Source organism: Astyanax mexicanus, chromosome 19 (genome assembly GCF_023375975.1).
Source record: "Astyanax mexicanus isolate ESR-SI-001 chromosome 19, AstMex3_surface, whole genome shotgun sequence".
Classification (NCBI taxonomy): Eukaryota; Metazoa; Chordata; class Actinopteri; order Characiformes; family Acestrorhamphidae; genus Astyanax; species Astyanax mexicanus.
Genome location: NC_064426.1, coordinates 7055202 through 7082013, shown reverse-complemented (window position 1 = coordinate 7082013; position 26812 = coordinate 7055202). Strand labels below are relative to the sequence as shown.

General features: G+C 38.5%; 1 protein-coding gene across 1 annotated transcript in view; it reads right to left on the bottom strand.

The window, feature by feature from the left end:
• cacna1ia (calcium voltage-gated channel subunit alpha1 Ia) overlaps positions 1–26812 on the bottom strand; it is a 191140-nt gene that overhangs the window by 8372 nt on the left and 155956 nt on the right. Inside the window, exons 31-32 of the mRNA XM_022675771.2 lie at positions 7389–7535; positions 3696–3830 (exon numbers count right to left, since the gene is read on the bottom strand). Coding sequence (XP_022531492.2) covers positions 3696–3830; positions 7389–7535 — 282 coding nt within the window. The remainder of the gene's footprint in view (positions 1–3695; positions 3831–7388; positions 7536–26812) is intronic.

Here is a 26812-nt window from a genome sequence, read left to right as displayed (position 1 = left end):
TGGTTGCTAGGTTTTTGCTAGGTGGTTGCTATGGAGTTGCTAGGTTGTTGTTATAGTATCCCAAGAGGTTGTTAGGAGGCTACTATGGTGTTGCTAGGTGGTGGTTTTGATATAGTTGTTAATGGTTGCTTTGGGATTGTGGGAATGTTGCTGGATGGTTGCAATGGAGTTGCTAGGTGTTTGTCACAGTATCCAAAGAGGTTTTTAGGTGGCTGCTATGGTGTTGCTAGGTGGTGGTTTTGACATAGTTTTTAGTGGTTGCTTTGTGGTTGCTGGGTTTTTGCTAGATGTTTGCTATGATGATGATGATATGGTGTTAAAGTTGTGACCCAGGTGGTTGTCAGGTGGTTGCTAGCTCATTGTTTGGCCGCTCCACATCCAGATTTATACTCATAAAAAGTCCTACCTACATTCTAATAAACAATAGTGTACCAACCATGGAATTTTTCCATATTTTTACGTAATGTTACATATTTCGTACATATTTACAATTTCGTTCAAAATGTAAAACTCATAGATGTTTTATCTTATGTGATCTATTTTAAGCATTTATCTATTTTTTGTATTGTTGATAATTATGGTTTACAGCTAATAAAAACCCAAAAGTGAGTATTTCAGAAAATTTGAATATTATATAAGACCAATTGGTACTTTTGGCAAGGTGGGCAGTGTGCCAAGTCCTGCTGGAAAATGAAATCAGCATCTCTATAAAAGTTGTCAGAAGAGGGAAGCAGCATGAAGTGCTGTAAGATTTTGTGGGAAAACAAAACTGCACTGACTTTAGACTTGATATTGAAACACAGTGGATCAACACCAGCAGATGACATGTCTCTCCTCTAAACCATCACTGATTGGTGGAAACAACTTCACACTAGACCTTAAGCAGCTTTTTCTGTGTCTCTCTCCACTCTTCCTCCAGACTCTGGTCCCTTGATTTACAAATGAAATGTAAAATTTACTGATGGTCAGTGATGGTTAATTCAATGCAGTTACTCATTGTATTCAGATTATTTTTTTTAGAAGTAAAAAAAAAAGTGCTATGTTAATGCTATTCTTCTGCTACCCAACATTGTCAAATACCAGCTTTGTAAAGATATTTCTGCCAACACTGATATGAGTCAGATATAATTGTGCAGCCATACCAGGAATGAGTTCCCTAAGTCTGTCAATTAAAGAGATTAAGCTGCATCTGCTGAGGGAACTCATTCCGTTTAAGTTCTCTGGTTCTTCACGCTGTGCCTGCAAATCGCAGGGAAAGAGGGTTTTAATAAAGTCTTGAGGAATTGAGCAAACCTGCGCCCTGCAGGACATATTTATTTGATTGGTCTTTGGTCTAATTAGCAGGGGTTCATGGTCATTTCCACTGATTAGGCCTCATTATAAGCTAAAGCTGAGAGAGACTTAAGAGATTACAGCAGTGGATAACACAGCGGCAGGTAGCACTCCACACTCGCCTGATCAGCAGGCTCTTTACTGAAACTGATTATGCAGCCCCGGGCGACAGTTCCTCCCCTCGCATTGTGTGGAGCATTCGCGCGACCATGCCTAGTAGAGCTTTCACAAAAGCTGCTGCACTGAAGCCCTGGAAAATCAGAACGCTTTGAAGGATTGCAGCAGTCGATCATATGGGCTGGTTTGGTTACTGAACCCTTTTTAGCACAGCAGTGGCACTCTACATTGTAGCAGCATGGCGGTGTGTGAGTGGTCACACACTCTAATAATTGATTGGACTGCCTTTAGCTTGGATTGCAGCACACATTCACTGTGGCATTGTTTCAATAAGCTTCTGCAATGTCACAAGATTTATTTAAATCCAAGATCTTTGGTGCATTGATGATGGTAGAGTCTGACCACTGCATAAAGCAGCTCTTCTCCATCCAGCACATCCCAAAGATTCTCAATGAGGTTAAGATCTGGACTCTGTGGTGAACTCTCTCTCAATTCATGTGTGAAAATGATGATCTCATGCTCCCTGAACCCTGAACTCTTTCACCAATCCAGCCCCATGAATTCTGACATTGTCTTATCTTGGAATATGGTCGTGTCATCAGAGAAGAAGGAATCCATTGATGGAATAACCTGGTCTATATTCAGTATATTCAGGTAGTCAGCTGACCTCATTCTTTCAGCACATACTGTTGCTGAACCTAAACGTGCAGACCAACTGCAGCATCAACCAACCCCACCTCATTTACTTACTTAAATCCAGGTGGTGCCTTTTTTTTTTTTGGGCCAGGCAGTGTATCTTGTGCATCAACAGCTTCTAAAACAGGTACTAGGCCCCTAAATATTCGTCAACCAAAAAAAAAAACACTTTTTGGTGTGTAAAAAAAAGTTTCAACACTTTCAAAATAGTTAAACATTTAACACTTTTCCATTTTGTTTGTTTAACACGCTAGAATTGTTAAACTAACATTGAAAATAGTACAAAACTTATAATAAGATTAGTCACCCGATATGACTAACCATTCCATATTTAGGGAAGGGTAGCTTGTTTTATTGGTTCCTAAAACTGTTATTTTATGTCATGTTACTAAACTGAATTGACCTGCAGTTCTTTAAATGTTGTTCTGGGTTATTTTGTGACCTCCTGGATGAGTTTTCCATGCCCTATTTGGAATAATTCCGGTCGGCTGGACACTCCATAACACCTTTACATTTTGTTTGTTTAACTCGTTCATTGTTAACCTAACATCGAAAATAGTTTAAAAAGAAAAAAAAAAGAAGATTAGTCATTCAATATGACTAACAATCTATATTTAGGGAAGGTTAGCTTGGGTTATTGATTTGGTTCTTAAACCTGGAGACCTCAATGCTCCCCCTCTGCTAAATTTAATCCAGCATTGTGTTACTGAATTGAATTAACCTGCACTTTTTTAATGTTGTTTTGGTGTCTTTTGTGACCTCCTGGATGAGTTGTCCATGCCCTTGTGGAATAATTTAGGTCGGCTGGTCACTCCAGGGAAAGTTCACCAGTGTTTCACTGGAGTCCCAAAGCTTTAGAAATGACTTTGTAACATTTTCCAGACTGATAGTTGATCAGTGATTTTGTTTTCTCATCTGTTCCAATTTTTTAATTTCTTTAGATCATGGCATAATGTGTGCTGTTTGCTTTTTGAGATCTTTTAGCTGCTTTATGTTGTCAGACAGGTTCTATTTAAGTGATTGCTTGATTATACAGGTCTGAGAGTAATCAGACCTGTTTGTGGTTAGTAGTGAAATTAAACTTTCCAATTTTTTTCAAAAAGTGTGATTAATCATAGTTTATTTAAAGGGGCACTTTTCACAAACACATTTTTACAAAGGGCTAGATTGGATTGGATGTTTTTTTTCCCCTTAATAAATGAAATGATCATTTAAAAAGTATATATTTTATATTTACTCAGATTATATTTGTCTGATGTCGACGTTTTTTGATAATTTAAAAAATGTAAGTATGTCAAGTATGTGGTTATGAGCGGGACCAATAACAGACCGTCAGCTCTGCTCCGCTCTGCAGCCTGTGACCTCGAGGCAGCCTTCAGGGGCGGGGTTATTTAAATGAGTAGGCTGTCTCTCCACAGTCTTTCTCCCTCCTCTGGTCACTACTGCGCTCTACAGACTCGGGTTTCAGGATCGCCAACATGGAGGAAGACACGGCGTCCATCTTTTTTTACAGTCTCTGTTTTAAACCCATTCAGTGTCCCAAAGCTTACCTTACTCTCCCTCACTACCAGCTGGAACATGCTCTGCTCGTCCAGGCTGAGGTCATCAGGCAGCGCCGGAGACGAGGATTTGTCCGAGAGCTGCTCGGATCGCAGAGACGCCTGCTCCAGCTCAGCCATGTGGATCTGCTGTCAGAACAAACAACGTGAACATCAGCGGTGCACTCAGCCGGAACGCCGACAAATCAAATCTGCTGTCCTTTTCTGTTTCTTTCCTAAAGTGTGTTTTCATTTTTTTCAGCAGTCAGTTCGGTTCTGTTTCAGGTCTAGCTCATACTCCACTGCAGAGTGACAGCTACAGAAGATCCACATATTGTTCCAGATGATTGTAGACAAAATACAAAGAACTATAACAATAACTTTATAAATAACTCTGCTATAATTAGTCTTAAATGCAAGTTTCACATTGATCAAACGCTTTGAATAGCAATCAAATTGGTAGAGTTTGGGTAAATTTGATGGTTTATCTGAATTTAATTTTAAAGCACAGCCAAGTGTTACTTGGTGGTCACTAGGGCATACTAGGTGGTGGCTAGTACTTGGCAAGGTGATTGCTAAGAAATGTCCGGACATGTTGCTGGTTCAAGGTTGCTAGGGTGTTGCTAGGAGACTCTGATATCTCTGATGGTCTCTATGGTGTTACAGGTGGTAGTTCAGATGTTGCCAAGTGGCTCCTGCAGTACCCCCTGTTGATTACTCTGTAATACAAGCATATTTGTATCTTTTTCAAAACGTTTTATGGGTGCTAAAACTTTGCACACCATTCTATTATATGGTAAATCAATTCTGCAGGTATTTATTACGTGAAAACTGACATCAAATATCTGTAAATAAAAAGAACGGACAGCAATAACTCTACTCTAATTTCGTATTATATATTATTTTACCTTTAATTATTTAGCGCCTTTTTAGAACTGATAGACAATTTACAATCAACACCCTAAGAAGTCCTTTACACTCAGATCTCCTTAGGATGTATTTACACTAGGCAATCTGTGCCCGGGCACGATTACCTCCCAAAGCATGGCACGTTTTACTAGTGTAATTGCTTTGAACTGTGCCCTGGTATCGTACAATGAACAATGCCCTAGCCCACTTGAAAAGGTGGGCCAGAGCACAGTTCCATTGGGCTTCATGCAGTGTGAACGCTATCCATGCCTGAGTAAGTTAAAGCGGATTATCTTCGCTTTTATCCTAAAAATGGTGCTTATGCACTCCAGAGAGAGGGTGCTTTTCATTGCGGGGGTGCTGCATTCAGCACAACACCAACAAGCCCACTGATTAGTGAGTGGTGTAAGCGAGCTCGGGCATGGATTGTTTAAACGCAGTGTGCAGAGTGCAGGCCAACGGGGGAGTGGGTAGGGCACCTGCAGTTCTTTAATGCTGTTTTGGTGTCTTTTGTGACCTCCTGGATGAGTTGTCCATGCCCTTTTGGAATAATGCAGAGTGCAGGCCAACGGGGGAGTGGGTAGGGCACAATTTAACCGAACCGTGCCTAGTATGAGTATACCTTGACCCCAAAACCACTGTTCCACTGGCAAGATGCAACAGCCAATCCTACACAGCACACTCTCAACCAGAAACAACCATATAGCCCCAGGACAGAGTAGCAATCTGTCTCTTGGCATGCAGAGCAATCGATTACTCTTATCTTCATGTTTTTGGAAAGTGGAAAGAAACCAGAAAGCCCCGGAGGAACTTCAGAACATTCAGGTAGGGACTTGAACACTAGACACCAGTGCTCAGAGACGATTAGATTAATCTACTACCAAACTTCTGGACAGTAGTATAATGAGAGGAAGTGTTTGGTGCATATCATCTATCCTCCCTGCACTGCTCCTGGCCTCTATTGTCAGCCCAAAAAAATGCATCGAATTCCTTCAGCAGTGATTCTGTTTCTGAACTGGGTTTGAGCTGCAAGGCAGATAGACAGAGCGGTTTGTTTCAGACGGAGCAAAAGAGCCAGAAATAAAAGAGGCTATCTCTGAAATCTGAGTAATGAGAGACACTTGCCGAGTCAAAAGAACAGAGAGACGAGAGACAGAGAGAGAGAGAGAGAGAGTATAAGGAGAGCTCTCATAAATCAGCCGTGGATGGAGAGCAGAAAGACGAGAGAAAGAGCGGATTGATGGGTTGACACTGTCTGCAGACAAGCAGAAAGACGGAGTGACAGGTGAGGAGGTTATTGCTTGAATTACTTATTTCCCCAACCGTCCCTGTCCTGTCTGTCATTGTGATGCACGCACTGCTGGGGACATGAGCATGTGGGCGGGTCACTGTGTATGTATACATGTAGCGTGTATGTCAGGGGTCGGCAATAGGGGGGCCGCGGGCCAGATGTGGCCCACAAGCATGAAACATCTGGCCGGTAAAGGTGTTTGTAGTATAATAAGCGATAATGAAAAAAATAAAATAAATAAAATGCTTCTATTTGTCGCACTCGGCGTGACTTTAGTTTTCGCCCATTCTTCTTTTTCCGCTCGTTCTTGAGCTCCCAATCTCCTTATAAGGGCATTTTTTTGGGGCCTTGTCCCAATTCACTAGCCAAGGGAATTGTGCCGCGACCCTGACGACACGGGTTCGATCCTGCATGAGGAGCGGTGTGTTTATTTACTGATTTTTTTACCTGCTTTGAGATCAACTGTTCTGCAATTGGGTTCAACAACCCTCTGGGCTGGAGAGTTACTAGTCTGTAGCACTCCATCCCATTACACCTCATTTTGCAAAACAGAATGTTTTTTTTCTGGCCACCATGTAATGGCTTGTAAAATATCTGGCCCGTGGCCAAACTTAAGTCAAAAGTTCAAGTCAAAGTCAAGACTGTGACCATGATAGCATTAGACAGAGACCACTTCAGTTTCTGAATCAGTTTCTCTGATTTTGCTATTTATAGGTTTATGTTTGAGTAAAATGAACATTGTTGTTTTATTCTATAAACTACAGACAACATTTCTCCCAAATTCCAAATAAAAATATGGTCATTTAGAGCATTTTTTTGCAGAAATTGAGAAATAATCCAGAGCTTCCAGGCCTCAAATAATGCAAAGAAAACAAAAATTCATATTCATAAAGTTTTAAGAGTTCAGAAATCAATATTTGGTGGAATAACCCTGGCTTTTAATCACAATTTTTTTCATGCATCTTGGTATCATGTTCTCCTCCACCAGTCTTACACACTGCTTTTGGATAACTTTATGCTGCTTTACTCCTGGTGCAAAAATTCAAGCAGTTCAGTTTGGTTTGATGGCTTGTTATTATCCATCTTTCTCTTGATTATATTCCAGAGGTTTTCAATTTGGTAAAAAAAAACAAAAAAACAACTCATTTTTAAGTGGTCTCTTATTTTTTTCCCAGAGCTGTATATTGTATATTGCAAAATTAATCCTGTGTTTAATTTCTGAATACTTGTGTTAATGCCAAATGTCACAGAAACTAGTATTATGCTTTAAGACCTATTTTTTGTTTTACCCATATAAAAAGGTGTAATAACAGTAATATGCAATAATATTATCATTATGTCACTAACATAAAACACTCTTAAAATTGCAATAATATGGTTTATTACATTAATTCCAGTGACAACATATAATCAAATTAATAATAATTGTTATATAGTAATAGAGACAGACCTAGTATGTAGTGCTCTGATTTGTTACAGTATTAGCAGTAGCTGCTAGCGCTCACCTCTTGAGGATGACTCTTGCAGTCTTTGCACACTGGAGGGGAGGAGTAGTGGTGGAAGACTGAGCCCGACAGGTTGTCAATCAGCAGCATCTCTCCCTCAAAGGAGTCCTTGATGAGCAGAGAGACGCTGTCCAGCCACAGATTCTCCTGGGACACAAAGATACATTGTCCTCCAGTCAATAACATGTCATGTCACTTCACTGTACAACACACAGGCAGACACACCCGGAGCTCTTCAGAACATCATTATAACACATCATTATAACATCATTATAACACAAATCTGACTATCATATAAACAAACGTACATTTATTCAAAATAGCAGCTTTATAAGAGACGGAAAATATATATTTTTAAAGGGGCACTAAACACACTGATGACCCTTTTTTTTACTCCACCCTCAGCTCAAATTTGAAAAAGGATAAAAAAAAATGAGAAAGGTAGTTTGGGATGGGCACTAACTGATGTATGGGTTTAAAGGCGGGGCAGGGTGGAGAGTGAGCTGATTGGCTGAGATGCAGTAGCAGCTCAATAAAATCATTTTTTTTTAAATATTAGGAAAGGTTTATACATTTTCTAAGCAGGACTGGTATGTTTCATTATTCCAAAGGAACACATTTAAGCTATTAATAGAAAAAATAGCATTTTTATTCATCATAAATTTTTGCCAAAATGTCTGCCAGAAGAACAACTGCCTGGTTCAAATAAAATGTATGAATCCGCAATTTTGTTAGTCATTTATTTATTAGTATTTTTAATATACAGTACCAGCCAAATTCAAAGACACACCTCTTCTCCTTCAATGTGTTTTCTTTCTTTTTATGATTTTTTACTTTACTTTACTTTACAAAAGTATTTTTACAAAAAAATATTCTGAAGACTATATTAAAACTTTAGATCTCTTTTACTCTTTTCTATGTAATTATATGTGTCCTTTTATTGTTTTAATGTCTTTAATATTAGTCTACAATGTGTAAAATAGAAATAAATAAGAACATTGATTAAGAAGGTGTGTCCAAATGGTACGATATGTGTCCTAATGATGAATTTTTACATCATAGACAATAAAAATATTCTATTCTATTCTATTCTATTCTATTCTATTCTATTCTATTCTATTCTATTCTATTCTATTCTATTCTATTCTATTTGGATGGTAAAAGTGCTCATAGCCCTGATAGCAACATTATAACTGCGTCTGGCATTTATTAGTAACCCACAGCTGCCCCAGAGGTTTTAAATTAGATTTATTTGTTAAACTAGTGGTGGGGCAGTGGGGCAGTTCTGACAGTGTTGGTTTAAATGTGGAGGGAATGCTGCCCTCTCACTTCTCTAACAGACAGCTATACTATTAAATACTAAACAGTAAGCGTACAATGAATACTATAATCATAATTGTCTAAATATATTTTAATTTCAAGTATTATATTAAACTGGACTGTTTATGTAGGTAAAAAGAACTGTGTTATTATTCATTATGCCTGTAAATGGAAACTATCAGGATTAATCAACCAATTAACCTTTATTTTTTCACTTGGGAATATACATTGAGGGTGACCCTTATTTACAATACCACCAAGCATTTACTGTTTAAAAGGGATTAATAACATTGAATAATAAATTAGAAACTATAAGGAACAAAATAGTAAAAGAAATAGAAATTTGAATTCGACATTTAACGTAGATATACAGTATATGTAAAAAAGAAAAAAATAGGAAATTCCAAAAAGACCATAAAAAATGGACACAGAAAAAAATTAAAAATAAAAGGATTAAAAATAAAAACAAGATAAGTAAATACATTACAATTAAATAAAACAATTAAAATAAATGAATAAACTAACTAGATTAATGGATTCCACATCTAGCCTAAATGCTTTTGTAGATGGTTTTATGTATAAACTACATATATATATATAATCTCTGCACACACCAACAAGGCTTTCCCTATTGTTATTAGCCTATTGTTCCTAGCCAATAGCTTTTTTCAGTTATATTTACAACCCATTTTAAGTTTAGGTGTCCTGCATGCATGTAGAAAGCACACACATCATTTGATGGCATCTGTTACATTTTACACTATATATAGTCCTTTTCATACACACAAACTTACACTGTATACAATACACATACAGACTTATCTAGCCTTTCCAGCCTTTAGGCGGTGCACTTTTCAACTGTGCAGCGACTCCTGCACAAATATGACCTACAAACCAAACCTGTCCTGCCTTCTCAACACAAACATCTTTGTCAAAGATTCTTAAAAAACATCTAAACAAGCCTGATATCAGCACAGTATCTCTGCTGAACTGGGAAAAGTCCATCAACAACATACTCTGGTCAGTGTACTGTTGTCAGCATACTGAGGGCAACATCCCGAGGGGCAGCATTCTGTGTTCATAAATCAATATTTGGTGGATTAACCCTGGTTTTTAATAACAGTTTTCATGCATCTTGCATGTTCTTCTCCACCAGTCTTACACACTGCTTTTGGATAACTTTATGCTGTTTTACTCCTGGTGCAAAAATTCAAGCAGTTCAGTTTGGTGGTTCGATGGCTTGTGATCATCCATCTTCCTCTTGATTATATTCCAGAGGAAACTGGAATCATTTTAAAGTGTTGTATATATTTTTTTTCCAGAGCTGTAATTTATAAAGTATGTAAAGAAAAACATTACCACACTTTATAATTATAGAGATACAAGGTGTCCAATATGCTCACTGGATCATGCTACCTCTGAGATAATCCATTTAGTCATATACACACACTTCACAATACCAGAATATGTTAAGCGTTTGTAATTTTGTCATTGGTTATGACTAACAATGCCAAGAACAAAGACTTTACAAGCCAAATTACATATAAAAACCTTTTGAAATGTAGCACTTTAACACTTAAACCAGTGTATGTTCATATAACGCTAGACATAAAGCAATACAAATGCCAGATAAACACTTTTGTTATGCAACTTGCCCATTTGGGGACTGATTTAACTGCCAATCTGGTGTTATTTAATAGCAATCTTTATTTCCCCAGGAAGTTGAGCTTATTGCCTTAATGGCGCCTCATTAAAGAAAGAGAGCATACTGCCTTTGATTCCTTTATCCCAATAAACAATTACATGGAAATCGAGTAATTTAGCAGGATTGGAAAGCGCTCAGGCCAGCTGCTTAATTTAAAGGCTGGAATTCAGACTCGTATAGAAGCCTATACACTGGCCATTAGAGAATATACAGGCCACTTTATAGGCTGCTTAAGAGGAATTTTAATATTTAATGCTCTTTAATAACCTTGTTGAATCTGCCCAATATAAAAAAATCATTTCCTCAGGGTTTTTGATAAACAATGTAGTACTTGTTGGATTATATACATGTAAAGTGCCTGATGGTGAATGGCAGTCAATTGCACATAGTATAGTCTCAACCATTTTCAGAGTGCCAATCAACCTCTGGGCATACACACACGTATATATATATATATATATATATATATATATATACTGTATATACACTCACTAGCCACTTTATTAGGTACACCTGTCCAACTGCTCAGTTACGCAAATGTCGAATCAGCCAATCACATGCCAGCAACTCAATGCATTTAAGCATGTAGACGTGGCCAAGACGATCTGCTGCAGTTCAAACCATCAGAGCATTAGAAAAAATTAGAAAAAAAATGTGATTTAAGTGATTTTGAACGTGGCATGGTTGGTTGTTGGTGACAGACAGGCTGGTCTGAGTATTTCAGAAACTGATGATCTACTGGGATTTTCACGCACAACCATCTCTAGGGTTTACAGAGAATGATCCAAAAAAAAAAAATCAGAGAAAATATCCAGTGAGCTGCAGTTCAGTTCTGTGGGAGCAAATGCCTTGTTGATACCAGAGGTCAGAGGACAATGGCCAGACTGGTTCCAGCTGATAGAACGACACAAGTGACTCAAATAACCACTCGTTACAACCGAGGTCTACAGAAGAAGAGCATCTCTGAACACGACACGTCCAACCTTGAGGTGGATGATAAGCTACAGCAGCAGAAGACCAAGACCACAACGGGTGCAGCTCCTGCAGCTAAGAACAGGAAACGGAGGCTACAATTCACACAGGTTCACCAAAACTGGACAATAGAAGATTGGAAAAACCTGGTTGCCTGGTCTGATGAGTCTCTGATGATTTCTGCTGCAACATTCGGACGGTAGGGTCAGAATTTGGCGTCAAATGGTGTGGGGGGTAATTTCCTGACACCCTTTGGGCCCATTAGTACCAATTGAGCATCGTGTCAACGCCACAGCCTACCTGAGTATTGTTGCTGACCATGTCCTCCATCCCTTTAGGACCACAGTGAACCTGTATCTTCTGATGCTACTTCCAGCAGGATAATGCACCATGTCATAAAGCGCCAACAATCTCAGACTGGTTTCTTGAACACAACAATGAGTTCACTGTACTCAAATGGTCTCCACAGACCTACACAGGTCACCAGATCTCAATCAAATAGAGCAGCTTTGGGATGTGGTGGAACAGGAGATTCGCATCATGGATGTGCAGCCGACAAATCTGCAGCAATTGCTTGATGCTCTCATGCTATTATGCCAATATGGACCAGACTCTCTGAGAAATGTTTCCAGTATCTTGTTGAATCTATGTCACAAGGAATTAAGGCAGTTCTGAAGTCAAAGGGCCTCCAGCCTAGTACTAGTGAGGAAACCAAAGTCCCCAGAAGCAAACTCACACTGACTCAAGGAGAAAACGGAAACTGATCCAGGTAGGGACTTGAACCCAAGACCCCAGAACTAAGAGGCAAAAGCATTAACCACCAAGCCACCATGCTGCACATGGCAGATTGACTCTTACAATGATGGTGGATGATATTCTCAGGAAAAAGCTCCTATAGGTAGGGTCCTAGCTATGGGCAGAAGGCTATTTTTCACAGTCAAGGTTTATTCCACAGTCAAGATGGCAGCTGAAACAAGCAAATGGGATGGTTGTTGGGATCCCTCAGAGTCAGAACAGCCATTCTTTAGCCGCAAACCACAGGAAGAACTGCCTGCTGTAGTCCGGGTTCATCTGGACTTTCCCAATCTTTTCTGAATTTTTTATCAGGTCCAGTTGAAGATCTTGTCAGATACATGATGAGAAGATTCCACGTTGGTGAAGTGCTAGTTCCACAAGTTCCACAAGAGGGTCGATAATGAAGACTTCACATACTGTAGATAGACCTGACTTCTTTTTTTATTGTCTCTTCTTTTAAAATTTTCTACAATTCAGTCTTTTGCCGATCTCTGATTTGCTGAGCTTGTGTTTTCAATGGGACTTGCAGCACAGATAGATAGATAGATAGATAGATAGATAGATAGATAGATACTTTATTTATCGCGAAGGAAATTTAGGAATCGGTTAAAAAAATGATTTAATATTCTGTGATTAACTGCGATTAATAACAATTGTTCTTATAAAGACGCTAGTGGATATTTATATTCAAATAAAAGAATGAATGTAAGACATGTAAAATTCAATTATATTTACTATGTAGTAGTGGTGTCAATTAAAATACTAGTATATATTTTTATGTTTGAGGGGAGATAAAGTCAACAAGGGGCACTGAAAAAAAAAAAAAGCATGATAGGGCTCTCATGCCACTGCCACTATGATCAGAAGATCGCCGGTTTGAATCCTGTTCATTTAGCTTGCCATCAGCTGCCAGAGCCCTGAGAGAGCACGATTGGTCTTACTCTCTCTGGGTGGGTACAGTAGATGGCGCTCTTTCCCCTCATCACTCCAAAGGGTGATGTCGATCAGCACAAGGCTGCGTCTGTGAGCTGATGTATCAGAACGGAGTAATGTCTGCGTTGTAAACAAAGTTGTGCGGTTGTGAGCGGTGAACGCTGCACATACCGTGCTCTTAGTGTGTAAACAGCATGGAGGAACAGCAAAGACAGCATTTGTTCATAGCAGTATATTATCTGCCTAATATATCAGATTAATCGGAAAAAAAACTGTATTAGGTGGTGATGGGGCAGATTACAGTGGAAATCTGGGTCAAGCTTGGTGGTGTAAAATTTGCATAAAAAAAAAAAACAGCAGTGTTACTGATTAATGTTGACAGCCCTAGACTGAACACATTAGAGCATGAAAAGTAAGGAACACAGCAAGTAAGGAAAAAAAAAAAACAAGGTTTTCTTTTTGTGCTTTTAGCTTTTTTTTTTATCAGGACTCTCAATGTTTAATGTGCATATGGTAATTTGCATAGTCAAAACAAAAACAATTGCGTGAAAATACACGATAAAGGTGAAAAAGGCATTTTGCATCCATCATTTTTCAAAGAGCTGGTCTCCTAAGAGCTCAACTCCCAAAACACTCAAACCCTGATAAACAAAATCCCTCCCAGTTTGAAATAAAATAACGAAAACATAAATCTATTTTCACCAGGTGAAACAGCTTTGTGTTTTTTTTTCAATCAGCTCTATCAGTAGGAAGTTAAATGTTGGATTGTCGTTGAGCTCCAGGAATTTTGCATTATTCAAATCAAACAATTTCTTATTTTTTTTTCTCAAGTAGTGACCTTGAATTGATTAAGCATTCTCAAAGAGTAACACTTCATTCATTCTGTCGAAAGCTTGTCAAGTTATTCTTTGGGCAATTACCCATTCTTTTCACCTACCTGGAGGAAAATGACTTGAACAAAAAGGTAAGGAACAAAAATGATTAGGAAAATTATGTGTTAACCCTTGTGTGGTGTTCATATTTTTGCTACTCGTTTACTTTGTTACTTGTAGCAATATAAACAGCTTACATGGTTAATATTTGCCCTTTACCTTTCTTATGTTACATTTCTTTCAAAAAGTGCTACTCTTTTTTTTATTAGTTTTTTAATAAAATGTAAAAAAAAAAATGAATTCAACTCAAGATATGAGTAGAAAATTTGTTTAGTTTCAAATTTACAAATGAAGCAATGTTTATTAGCCCTTGGCCAAACATACTGTATTTAATATAAATGGTTGGGGGGGGGGGGGGGGGGGTACAGTGTATAGTGTGTGTTTATCAAAAATGTGTTTTGATATATGTTTTTCACAAAAAATGAGCCAATGCCAATGAGATTGAGATAAAAAAAAATATGTTTTTAGTATCATTTGATGAAAAATGAAAACGGGTCCCACAGACCCGAACACCACACAAGGGTTAAGCATTGTGCAAGGTTTTTTTTTTTAGGTTTTTGTAGATTACACTCAGCATAAAACCATTTAAAATGTTCACTTTAAATTAGTACTGTCAATCAATAAAAAAATTTAATCCAATATTCTGTGATTAACTGCAATTAATCTCACTAGTTCTTTCATAGTGGATATTTATATATAAATAAAAGAATGAACGTAAGACACGTGAAATGCAATTATATTTACTGTATATTAGTGGTGTCAATTAAAATACTAGTATATACTTCCTTGCTTGTCTGAGGGGAGATAAAGCCAACATGGGGTGCTGAAATAAAGAATGCATGATAGGGCTTTCATGCCACTGCCACTATGATCAGAAGATCGCCGGTTCGAGTACTGTTCATTTAGCTTGCCATCAGCTGCCGGAGCCCTGAGAGAGCATAATTGACCTTGCTCTCTCTGGGTGGGTACAGTTGATGGCGCTCTTTCCCCTCATCACTCCAAAGGGTGATGTCGATCAGCACAAGGCTGCATCTGTGAGCTGATGTATCAGAACCGAGTCACTGCACTGTCCAACACTGTGAGCTGTGATGCTAGTCAGCAATGTTGCATCAGCAGCAGTTCAAAAAGAGGCAGAGTCTGACTTCACATGTATCAGAGGGCTAGTCTTCACCCTTCTGGTGTGTTGGGGCATCACTAGTGATAGGGGGGGTCCTAGTGAGAGGGTTAGGTAGTTGGCCGTGTAAATTGGGGAAAAAAAATTAGCAACAAAATGATAAATTGGATAAAGGGACCATTTTTTTTACTTTATTGTAAACATCTCAGCTTGGTTGTAAGGATTTCTGATGGGCGTTTCAATGGATGTAGTTAACAGATGTTACCTTTATCCTGATTACTGTCTTTCAACCATGGTCACGATGCTTAGGGATGCTAGTTTCTATCGTAGCTCCGTAGACCAGAACGAGCTAAACTTTCCCTGTTACAGATTCTGTGGTAATATACAAATGTTAGTTGTTTTTCAGCAGAAAGATGAGCAGAAACTGGGTTAAAGCAAAGTATTGGGCATTTATTGTAGCCTGCTTTGTCATGACATGTAAAAAAGAAACAAGTGGCTATGCTAAAATACAAGAAATTAGTGAAAGAAAAAGAACTTAATGTGCTAACTAGGTGATTATGCATCCATACTACAATTCCTAGAAAGCAAATCTCTACAGAAACAAAGCACACGCATGGGGCAGTGGGCGGGGCAGATAATGGCGGAAGTTAGGGTCAATATAGGTAATAATAATGCGTTACTAGTTTTAAATGAATCACTCGTTAACACGTTAATAATGTTGACAGCTCTTCTTTGAATACATATTTTTACAAATTTACTGCAACTCTTTTTTTTTCAATATAGGTTTGTGTCTGTTATGCTCTGTAATTTGCAGTGTTGCTAAATAATTGCTAATAGCTAAAGTGTTTTAAGAACAATCAATATCATGGGTGAGCTGTGTTAGCATTTGCTAATTTAGTGGCTCATGTGTGGAGACAGTTTAGATTGGTCAGAGTTCCATTCCATGGCATGGTATGGAGTCCTAAAGAGTTCAAGGGATGCTCCCTCTCCACAAAACACTTAAAAAGTGTTAGCATAAAGCTAATCAGTGCAGGCATCATGTATAATGATCATTGTATGAGTCCTATTCTCAACTCAAAAATGCTTCTGCTTTCAATTTAGAAACTAAATAATACAGACTGCTGCTTTAAAATCACAATAACCACTGCAGAAAGGCAGTGGAATACCTCGGTGCACTCCTGACAGGGGATGCACCTCATGGCGGGGGTGCCCGAAATTGGCACAACACCTGCGCAAACTAACCACATGCTCCAGGGAGGTGATGAGGGTCAGGGAAGCTGCTGACTGCAGGATATTTTTGAACAGAAATCTCAAAACAAGCTTTAATATAGAGAAATATAGAGACACAAGGCAAACTCAGCACAAAAGCTGTCTTATATGCTTTCAAAACGCTCTTTCAAAATAAAAGTTTTAAAAATAACAGTTTTTTTGCCTTTTCTGTGGTATAATATTGGAAAAAAAAACTGGTTCTGATTTTGGGTGAAGAGTCTTTATGCCATCCTGACTGGCTGCCTAATCAGTCCAATGCATGCCAGCTGGGACAGACAGGGGTTGTGGTCATGCTCCGCCCAGCTTCGCACATTACAACATATTAGCATGTTTTATGTTTTATACTTGTTTTTGTTACATATGTTGTTATTATGATTATTATTACTATGATGATTTTTCACATACCTTATATCTTAGTGCTGTACACACAATGCGTGATTCACTTAAGCAGAGCTCCAGCATATGAAAAAGTTTGGGCACCCCTATTAATCTTAAACATTTTTAGTTCTAAATATTTGGGTGTTTGCAACAGCCATTTCAGTTTGATATATCTAATAACTGATGGACACAGTAATATTTCAGGATTGAAATGAGGTTTATTGTACTAACAGAAAATGTGCAATATGCATTAAACCAAAATTTGACCGGTGCAAAAGTATGGGCACCCTTATCATTGTATTGATTTGAATACTCCTAACTACTTTTTACTGACTTACTGAAGCACAAAATTGGTTTTGTAACCTCATTGAGCTTTGAACTTCATAGCCAGATGTATCCAATCATGAGAAAAGGTATTTAAGGTGGCCAATTGCAAGTTCTCCTATTTGAATCTCCTCTGAAGAGTGGCATCATGGGCTCATCAAAACAACTCTCAAATGATCTAAAAACAAAGATTGTTCAACATAGTTGTTCAGGGGAAGGATACAAAAAGTTGTCTCAGAGATTTAACCTGTCAGTTTCCACTGTGAGGAACATAGTAAGGAAATGGAAGAGCACAGGGACAGTTCTTGTTAACCCCAGAAGTGGCAGGCCAAGAAAAATATCAGAAAGGCAGAGAAGAAGAATGGTGAGAACAGTCAAGGACAATCCACAGACCACCTCCAAAGAGCTGCAGCATCATCTTGCTGCAGATGGTGTCACTGTGCATCGGTCAACAATACAGCGCACTTTGCACAAGGAGAAGCTGTATGGGAGAGTGATGCGAAAGAAGCCATTTCTGCAAGCACGCCACAAACAGAGTCGCCTGAGGTCTGCAAAAGCAAAAGCATACCTCAGGCGACTCTGTTTGTGGATTAAGATTAATAGGGGTGCCCAAACTTTTTCATTTGACTGTATTCCTACGATAACTTACTACAAATCAATCTTCAGATCAGGAGTGAACCATCTTATTCACAAAGGGCTGGTGTTGCAACATAAATCAGTCAACGCGTCAATTTCTTTGCCCTTAAATTATAAAATTTAAAGCCAGTTTAAGGCATTTTTGGGGTACAGACCTAAAAAAAGTCAAATCTCTTCTGCTGTATTGCAAACATAAGCAAACCATATGCTTATGAAGCATCTGCAGCTGGCCCTGGAGGGTTCTGGAAAGCAAGGAGCTGCCTGTAACGTGGCTTTCCTCATGGTCGAGTCCAACGTGTTGGAGCTGTCGTCAGTTGTGGCAGGAAGTGCAGCATATGGTTTGCGTGCTTTAACGTGTCCTTGGGGCACATGTGGCAGTCGTGTCCATGGGGCACCATTACTCTACGATGGTCTGTGCTAGTGGCTGTGTGTTGAACTGCACTCCCTTAATGAGGCTACCCCCTTGTTGCCCTGCGGCAAATTAGAACCCAGCCGCTCTCGACAGATGCAACTTCCTACCAGCTCCACTCTTTCTCCTCCCATCGAGACAACCACAGCTGTAGATGCTGAAGATGCTGAGCAGTTTCTACAACACTCTGAAAAAAAACCCCATGGGCTTAGTAACTGTACACTGTAGAACATGGTAGGGGCATTGCGGTGGCTGGATATGGCGTTGGAAAACACTGAGCTCATTGTCGTGTTCATGAATACAGATTGAGATGACCTTTGATTTGTGTCTTGGCGCGTCATTTTGCTGGAGGTAACGTATTAAAGAAGACGATCCATGAAAATTATGGGCTTGAAAGAATGCAGATCGTCAGTTTACAAAAGTACTTAAATACGTTGGAAATTAAGACAATGGTTGCATTAAATTCTGATCCAAACTTCGGTAAGACTGGGTAGGAATCCAGATTTACCAGCCCAGAAGATGTTTTTTTCCAGATTTGAAAGTTTGAAGTTGAACAAAAAGATGTAGCCCACTTGCCTCAAGGGTGTTGGCTCCATTCACTCTATTGGTGTAGAGCAGGAGTCGACAATTAAGTTTGGCCATGGGCCAGATATTTATTTATCTTGTTTTGGACAATTAAGTGTAATGGGATGGAATGCTACCAATGGACTAGTAGGTCTCCAGCCCAGAGGGTTGTTGAACCCAATTGCAGAACAGTTAATCTCAAAGCAGGTAAACCCAAGAAGAAAGGAAAAAAAATAAATAAATAAACACACCGCTCCTCATGCGGGATCCAACCTGTATCGTCGGGGTCGCGGTCCTACACTACAGCTGCCCTGGATAGTGAATTGAGACACAACCAAGGAAAAACGCCCTTATAAGAAGATCAAAAGCCCAAGAACGGGTGGAAAAAAGAGAACGGGCGAAAAAGTAAAGTCATGCAAAGCGCAACAGAGAGACAGGGGTGGGATATAAACAAAAGCTCACCAGAGAAGCATTTTATTCATTTATATTTTCCTACTAACATTTATTATAGTTCAGACAACCTCACGGGCCAGATGTTTCATGCTCGCCTATTTCTGGCCCCTGGTGAAGAGTGACAATCTAAGTTATTGTAGCTCTTCTGGAACGTGACTGTGAATTCTCCATTGACCTCTCATCAATAAACGCTTTTTCTGTAAACTTTAAGTAAACTTTAGAGACAACACGTGCCCACATCAAGCTAAATAATGGGAAAACAAAGCAGGTCTTTGGAGATTATGTTTGAAGAAGAAAAACTAGACAAGTGTAAGATTCTGAGACACTTTGACAAGAACTGTCAACCTGTGATGGCTAGATGATTGGATCAGAACATCTCAGAACATCTCCAAAACCAAGGCATGTCTTGTTTTGTACTGTTCCTGGTATGTAGTGATCAGCTATCATGCAACAAATGCGGTCCAAGAAAGAACAATCAATGACCATAAACAGGGTCATGGGTATTCAAAAGACCCATTGATGGGATGGCCTCCAGACACACAACCCTGACTGGGAAGAAGCTATAAGAGTAAAAGTTCTAAAAGGGGAAAAAAACAAGAAACCACTAGTGGAGGAGTTTAAAAGCTCTGCAAGTTAGGTATATTTGTGATATATTAGGTATAATGTGAAAGCTGCTTTTTGAGCCTAGGAGCTGTCCAGAGTGCTGATCTATCATCTGCAGGTGTAGAAGCTATCAGCTCCCAGTGCTGCGTGTAGGGTTGCATGGTTGGTTCCTTTTGTAACTTTTGTTCCTTCAAATTATTTCTACTTTCCTATCCCTTATTTTACCTTAATAAAACCACATTTACACTAGACTGGAGAGAGTGTATTGTTATAAGTTGATGAGCTTTTTACAATATAATGTCAAAATAATAAAGCTACTTGAGCTCAGTGACATGCTGAGCAATTCAAAAGCTCTTATTTTTTAACTGTGTGAGAGTGTGAGGGCCCTATCTTACACACCTTATGCAAGATGTGTCATGATGTTAATTACTATGTTACACCCCGCTATACTCTATTTTCACACATTGCGCCTGCGTTGTTTAAATAGCAAATATGCCTTTGAATATATCTACATTGATGGGCATGATGGCCTAGAGGTGAGGTCAGAGGTGGAAAGTAATGAATTACATTTACTCAAGTTACTGTAATTGAGTAGATTTTATGAGTAATTAGTAATTTTTAAAGTAGTTTTTAAAATAGGAAATAGGAATTTTACTTTTACTCAAGTACATTTTGACACAAGTAATTTACTTTGCTTCATTGGAAAACTTCCCATTACTGAGTACAAAATAAAATGCTGGATAAAAAAACAATTGTCTGAATAATAAAAAAAAATTGGCATGGATGCTCACGTGTGGAATAACGACGCAATGATGTCCTAATGCAATACAAAATGTGCCCCGCCCGACAGAGCTGTCAGCTTTCAAAATTTCCACATCAAACCTGAGAAAGCATGTGGTGGTAAATATTTTATCATTAAACAATCTGCTTAAATGTTTAAAAAACATGTAAATAGCAGTTAAAGCACAGCAATGGTGAGTTAAAAAATAATAATAAACTGTAAAACTATAAAATTACAGTTTATAGTCACCTATATTACCATAAGATTTTTCATGGGAAAGAAAAAAAATGCATCAGAAACCTATGCCACTTGTTTTATGGGGTGGTCTGAACAAATACTGCCTGAAAGGTTTAAATTATTATGTGAAATAATAGTTCATTAAAAACTATTTAATTTATGTTTTTTTTTGTTTTACTTTTTTACATCAAATAATTAAAAGTAACTAAGTAACTTTTACTCAAAGTATATTTCAAATTGAGTACTTTTTTACTTTTACTCGAGTAGATTTTTAGATGGGTACTTTTAATTTAACTTGAGTAGAATTTTAGCAAAGTAAAGGTACTTTTACTCAATTACAATTTTTCAGTACTTTTTCCACCTCTGGGTGAGGTGTGTTCAGGTGAATTTCTGGTGTGTTGCTATCCTCTCAGTGAAAAACACATATGCGCCACTGACTGATAGAACCCTTACAACAGTCACCCATGAGATGTTTTGCACAATCATATCAACGTATAATTTACCTGGTTTGGTAAATTTTGGTAAATGTGCTAAATCAGGTGAGCTGCTGACGGAACTAACCATATATTATACACATGCTGGCTGAGGAGCATCCAGGAGAAATCTGGAAACCCTACACCTTGTTCTTCAGCTTAATTGTCTCACAGGATATAACATACTTCAACTTCCTTGTCGCGTTTTACTGTATCTATATTTATTAGCATCCGTTTAAATCATATGTGGTGGTACTTTTGCGCAGTACTGTATATCATTATAAATAAATAAATAAACCCAAAAAAATAAATAAACGTTCATTTTGCTCTGCACTTGGATCCAACACCTCCCTCTCCCATAACACAGAGGTCTTGTGGATTCCATGCCTTGGCAAGTCAGAGTAGGAAACACACAGTATAAGGCAGGTATGGACGGATGTGACGGGGAACATGCGACAATCCTTCCATCTACTATAAAAGAACGGATGAATTCTGCAAATTGGCTTACTCTCCGTGAACGTCCCCCACAGGACAGCCGGCAGAGAACAGAGCTCCAGCAGCGTGGAGCTCCAGTCAGTGTGTCAGTGGAGGGGGCGGACACCATCGCCTCTTCCTCCTGCATGCAAAATATATTCTCTTCTGAATATACACTGAACTGTGTTTGAACCCCGGCTATAAACCTCTCCGTCTCCCCACACCTTATCCCTCCCGCCGCCTGCTCTCTAGTACAGTTAAATATAACCCTGCTGACCGTCCGACCGACCGCATGCACGCACTCATCTGCTCCGGGCTCTATTAATAAGCCCTCACTGACAAGATCACTAGTGACCTGCTGCTCAAACACGTCTCATCCACTGCCATCCTCACATCCCCTCCTCTGTCTCCTCCTGCTGCACCATCCTCACTCTTCACTCTTCCTTTTTACACTCTCACGCTCCGTTCACTCTTTTACACTTTCTTCCTGGCTATGTTTTTTACTTTTCATCTTTTTTTTTCCTTATTTATTTCACCTTTTAATGACGCCTATCTTTCTTTTAATATTTTCCACTTTTAGACCTTTTATCGCTCATTTTCTTATATATTTACTATATATCACAGTGATGTCAGTAACACACACACACACACACACACCGCGCTCCCTTCCCCATCCCCCCCTCCGCTCTCCCCCAATCACACGCGTCTCGCTTCTGTTAATGAGGTAAAACCATTGGTTTACTCACTGCACTCCCCTGTCTCTCTCTCTCTCGCACTCGGCATTTCTTTAGTTTCCGCCTGTTCTCGTTGTTCCGCCAGTTCTCAGGCTCCTTATCTCTTTATAAAGGCGTTTTATTCCCGGTCGCGTCCCAATTCACTAGCCGGCGGGGCAGCAGTCTGCACAGATCTCATTGGCCGAGGAGAGCGTTTGAAGATTTTACACCACACGTGATTGGTCTGCGAGTTTACTAAGCCGCAGAGCGCGTATACCGTAAAGACAAGAAAAGTTCAGACGCTTTAAATGAACTCTGTCAGAATTAAATCCTTCTCAGTAGTTTATCGGTTTAGGTCCGCATTAGACAACGTCTGGGTCCGGACCCGGACCGCAGTCCGCATATATGTGACCCCTGGCCTAGACCATAAACACGGTTCTGTTTTATAAAACCCCTCCTTGCTGCCCTGCAGAGAACAACAGGTTCAATGTTCAGTTTTACAGTGTTAAATATGTCAGGTCAAGAAAGACTTTCTTTATTTTATATTTTTTTTATAAAAACAAGTATTTATGTTAAGTGAAATCAAGAAAGACCATATTTTATTTTTTATAAAATAATTATTTATGTTATTATTTAAGTTAATTCAAGAGAAATGATCTTTTATTTTTATTTAAAAAAAAAAAATCATGAAATAGTTCAACTTTAAATGTCTAGAGATACATTGTTGCTGTTAAAAATGCATTTTCCAATAAAGGGAGTATTGGCAAAACTGGTTATAATGTTTATGTTAAGGCGGCGGGAGGCGGTGTCTGCAGCTGCTGAAAGTAACTAATAAAGTAACTTGTAAAATAAGTTAGTTACTTTTAAAATCAAGTAATCCATAAAGTAACTAAGTTACTTTTTAAAGGAGTAATCAGTAATCAGTAATTAGATTACTTTTTCAAAGTAACTCATTTCAGTTGACTCTTAATACACTCCACTGCCTCTATTTCACTCATACTTGCTCCTGGGCTGGGTCCACTATATTTATTTCACTGCTTTATACAATTTCTCTCCTCACTCTTTTACACTTTCTGCCTGGCTATGTGATTACCTTTTTATATGTACAGTTCTGAAATAAATATATATATATATATATATATATATATATAATAAGAGACCACTAAAATGATGAGTTTCTTTGATTTTACCAAATAGAAAACCTCTGGAATATAATCAAGAGGAAGATGGATGATCACAAGCCATCAAACCACCAAACTGAACTGCTTTTGATACTTTGCACCAGGTGTAAAGCAGCATAAAGTTATCCAAAAGCAGTGTGTAAGACTGGTGGAGGAGAACATGATGCCAAGATGCATGAAAACTGTGATTAAAAACAACCAGGGTTATTCCACCAAATATTGATTTCTGAACTCTTAAAACTTTATGAATATGAACTTGTGTTCTTCAGTTTCTTTGATTAGGTATCTCTTCATTAATCCCTTTCGTTCTTTGTTAACATTATCCTTTTACACTCTTTCTCTCCTCCGATGATATTTATAAACTCCAGTACTTTTATTCCCCTCTTTTTTCTTCTATGACAAGGTTTACCTGTTATTACCTGTTTATTTCACTCACTATTTATTTCACTCTTTCTCTCCTCTTTTAAGCTCTATCGCCTCTATGTCTTTTTTGGTCTGTCCCTCAGCATCTCAGCACAGATAGCTCTGTCTATCCTCCCATCTTTTCACTCTTTTTGGCTTTTCTCACCTCAGATAACTTGGCCATTATTCTTCTCCTCTTTGTCCCTTTTCTCTTTTGTTATCTCTGTTCTCACCCCCTCATCCTCTTTTTTCTTTACTTTCACCTTCCACTTTCTCTCCATTCTCTCACCCACTTTTTATGTATTACTTGTTCTCTCTTGTTTTCAGCTTCTCACACTCTTTTTCTTTTCTCAGCTTGCTCTATCTATCCTTCTTCACCCCGCCCCTCCCTTTTTTTAGTACAGAATAAAGAGACTGTTCTAACTGGTGAGCTGACTGAACTGCTGCTGCTGCTGCTGCTGCTATCGATACTGTTCTTTCATTTCCATCCATCTCTCTCTCTCTCCCTCTCTTCTGCTGACTCCCAAACTCTTTCTGTCCCTCAAAGCTTCCCCTCATCCACTCTTTCCAAGAAAGCCTGTCTCTCACTTTTTAACACCTGTCTCCCTTTCTCTCTCTCTCTCTTTCTGTCTCTCTCTCACACACACACACACACACACACACACACACACACACACACACACACACACACACACACACACACACACACACACATACACAAACTCCATTCCATTTCCGATCCCCCAGAGCCTGCAGGTACTGATAAGAGCTGTGCTGTCTAGAGAACGGAGCTGTTGCAGTTTTTTTCTTTTCTGTGTGTGTGTGTGTGTGTGTGTGTGCATGCCTCTACCTGTCTGTGTGTCTAAGCCCCCTGAACAAGTGCTGAACGTTGCTCTCTGCAGGGTCTGATCTGCTTGTTTGGACCACTGTGTGTGTGTGTGCTCTTTCTCACACTGTTACACTGTTTACTGTACAGATTTTACTGATCACACTCCACCCCTCAGCATCACCCCATATACCCCATATACACTTACTATTCAGTTCTATTCTATACATCCCATAATCCTTAAAAAAAAGAGTGTTATTCAGCTTTCACAATACATTTAAAATCAGTTCACAGCACTATAATAATAATAGACTGGTATCTGTGACATAACAGAAATATATGCTTTATTTAGTAGCTGTTTTATATTATACAGCCATAACTAAGGCCCAATCCCATTTCACCCCTTGACGCCTACCCCCTACCCTCTACCCCTCTGTTTTGCATGTGCACGCCAAGGGGTAGGGGTGTCCCGATTCTTGTTAGGCACACTTCAAACCGAGGGGCGTGAGAATTACTGGTACGTTGGCAGAACAAGCGACCAAAGAAACCCACAAATATAATTATTTTCTTTGTTAAAAGTGAAGATTAGCACTATGTAACCATAGTTTAATATGTAGTGTATAGTATCTATAAATCATTTATTAAAAAACTACAAAATACAATATTACGATTCACCATTGGTTACTAAAAAGCCACTGTTAATTATTTAGTAAATAAAAAAATATGTTCCAATATTTATTAATCACTAACAATTACTAAACATAATTTGGTAACACTTAATAATAACTTTCATATATATCATATATTTTTAGCTATGATCAGTAGATCAAAAGAACAAAGCAGTCGTTCATCAGAATTTGAATATTAACAAATGATCTTACCTAACAGCATAGATATTCATATTAAAAATGTTAAATGTAATCATTAGCTCATCAGAATTTGTACATTAATAAATCTCTAGTAAATACGAATTTTATACCAGGCAAATATTTATCAATTGCAGTTCATGTTGCCAGTGCGTTCATTACTATTTACAAAAGTGATAGCAACTTTTTAGCTTCTTAAAATGTGAAAAATAACAATTTATTATTAATAATTAGTTAATGGTATATTAATGAATGTTATTATAAGGTTTTACCCATAATTTAGTAGCCAGTATGAATTGTTCCTTAACTAATACATTATTTCAATATAGAAGCTGGTCTGATTTAGTAAGACATTATAAACGTCTATGAATTATTGATAAGTCTTTATGCATTTTTAAGTGATTAATTCATACTGGCTACTGAATAATTCTGAGTATTCAGTTAATGTCACAAATCATTCTCCATTCTGGAGGTTTAACTAATGTAAAAACGATGTAGTTTGGGTGAAACTAGCAGATTAAATTTGATTGCTTTTTTTTTTTTTTTTTTTCACCTCAGTAAAAGTTAAAAGCTCAATCTGTTCTCCACACACGTCCCATCAATTAGGGCACGCTCAATTGTGAACTTTGAAATGATTTGGCTCTTCTGAGCTAGTTCACATCAACACACACACACACACTCACACACACACACACTCACAGGTGGTAAGTAAACTCAGAGCCAGCTTCACTGCAGGCCCATCCGTTCTGCACTCTGCAGAATTTTTCAGCATCAGATCAGAGCCTTAGCCCCGCCTTTCTTCTGCTCTCACTTACATAACCTGCCTGTGGCAGCTAAAAACGGACCAGTAAAAACAATTATAGCTTCAGCTACACACTGCCTGCCTGACAATGACTCATCCAGAGTGTGTGTGTGTGTGTGTGTGTGTGTTCTGCAATATTAGTGATCGTTTCTGTTTTATAGCATCATGCTAATCTGTCTCTGTGGGTGTAAAGGCTGTGATTTCCTGCGCCGGTTAGTCCTGATGTCTTCAGTTTGGCGGGTCAATGTGCCGTTCCCAACTT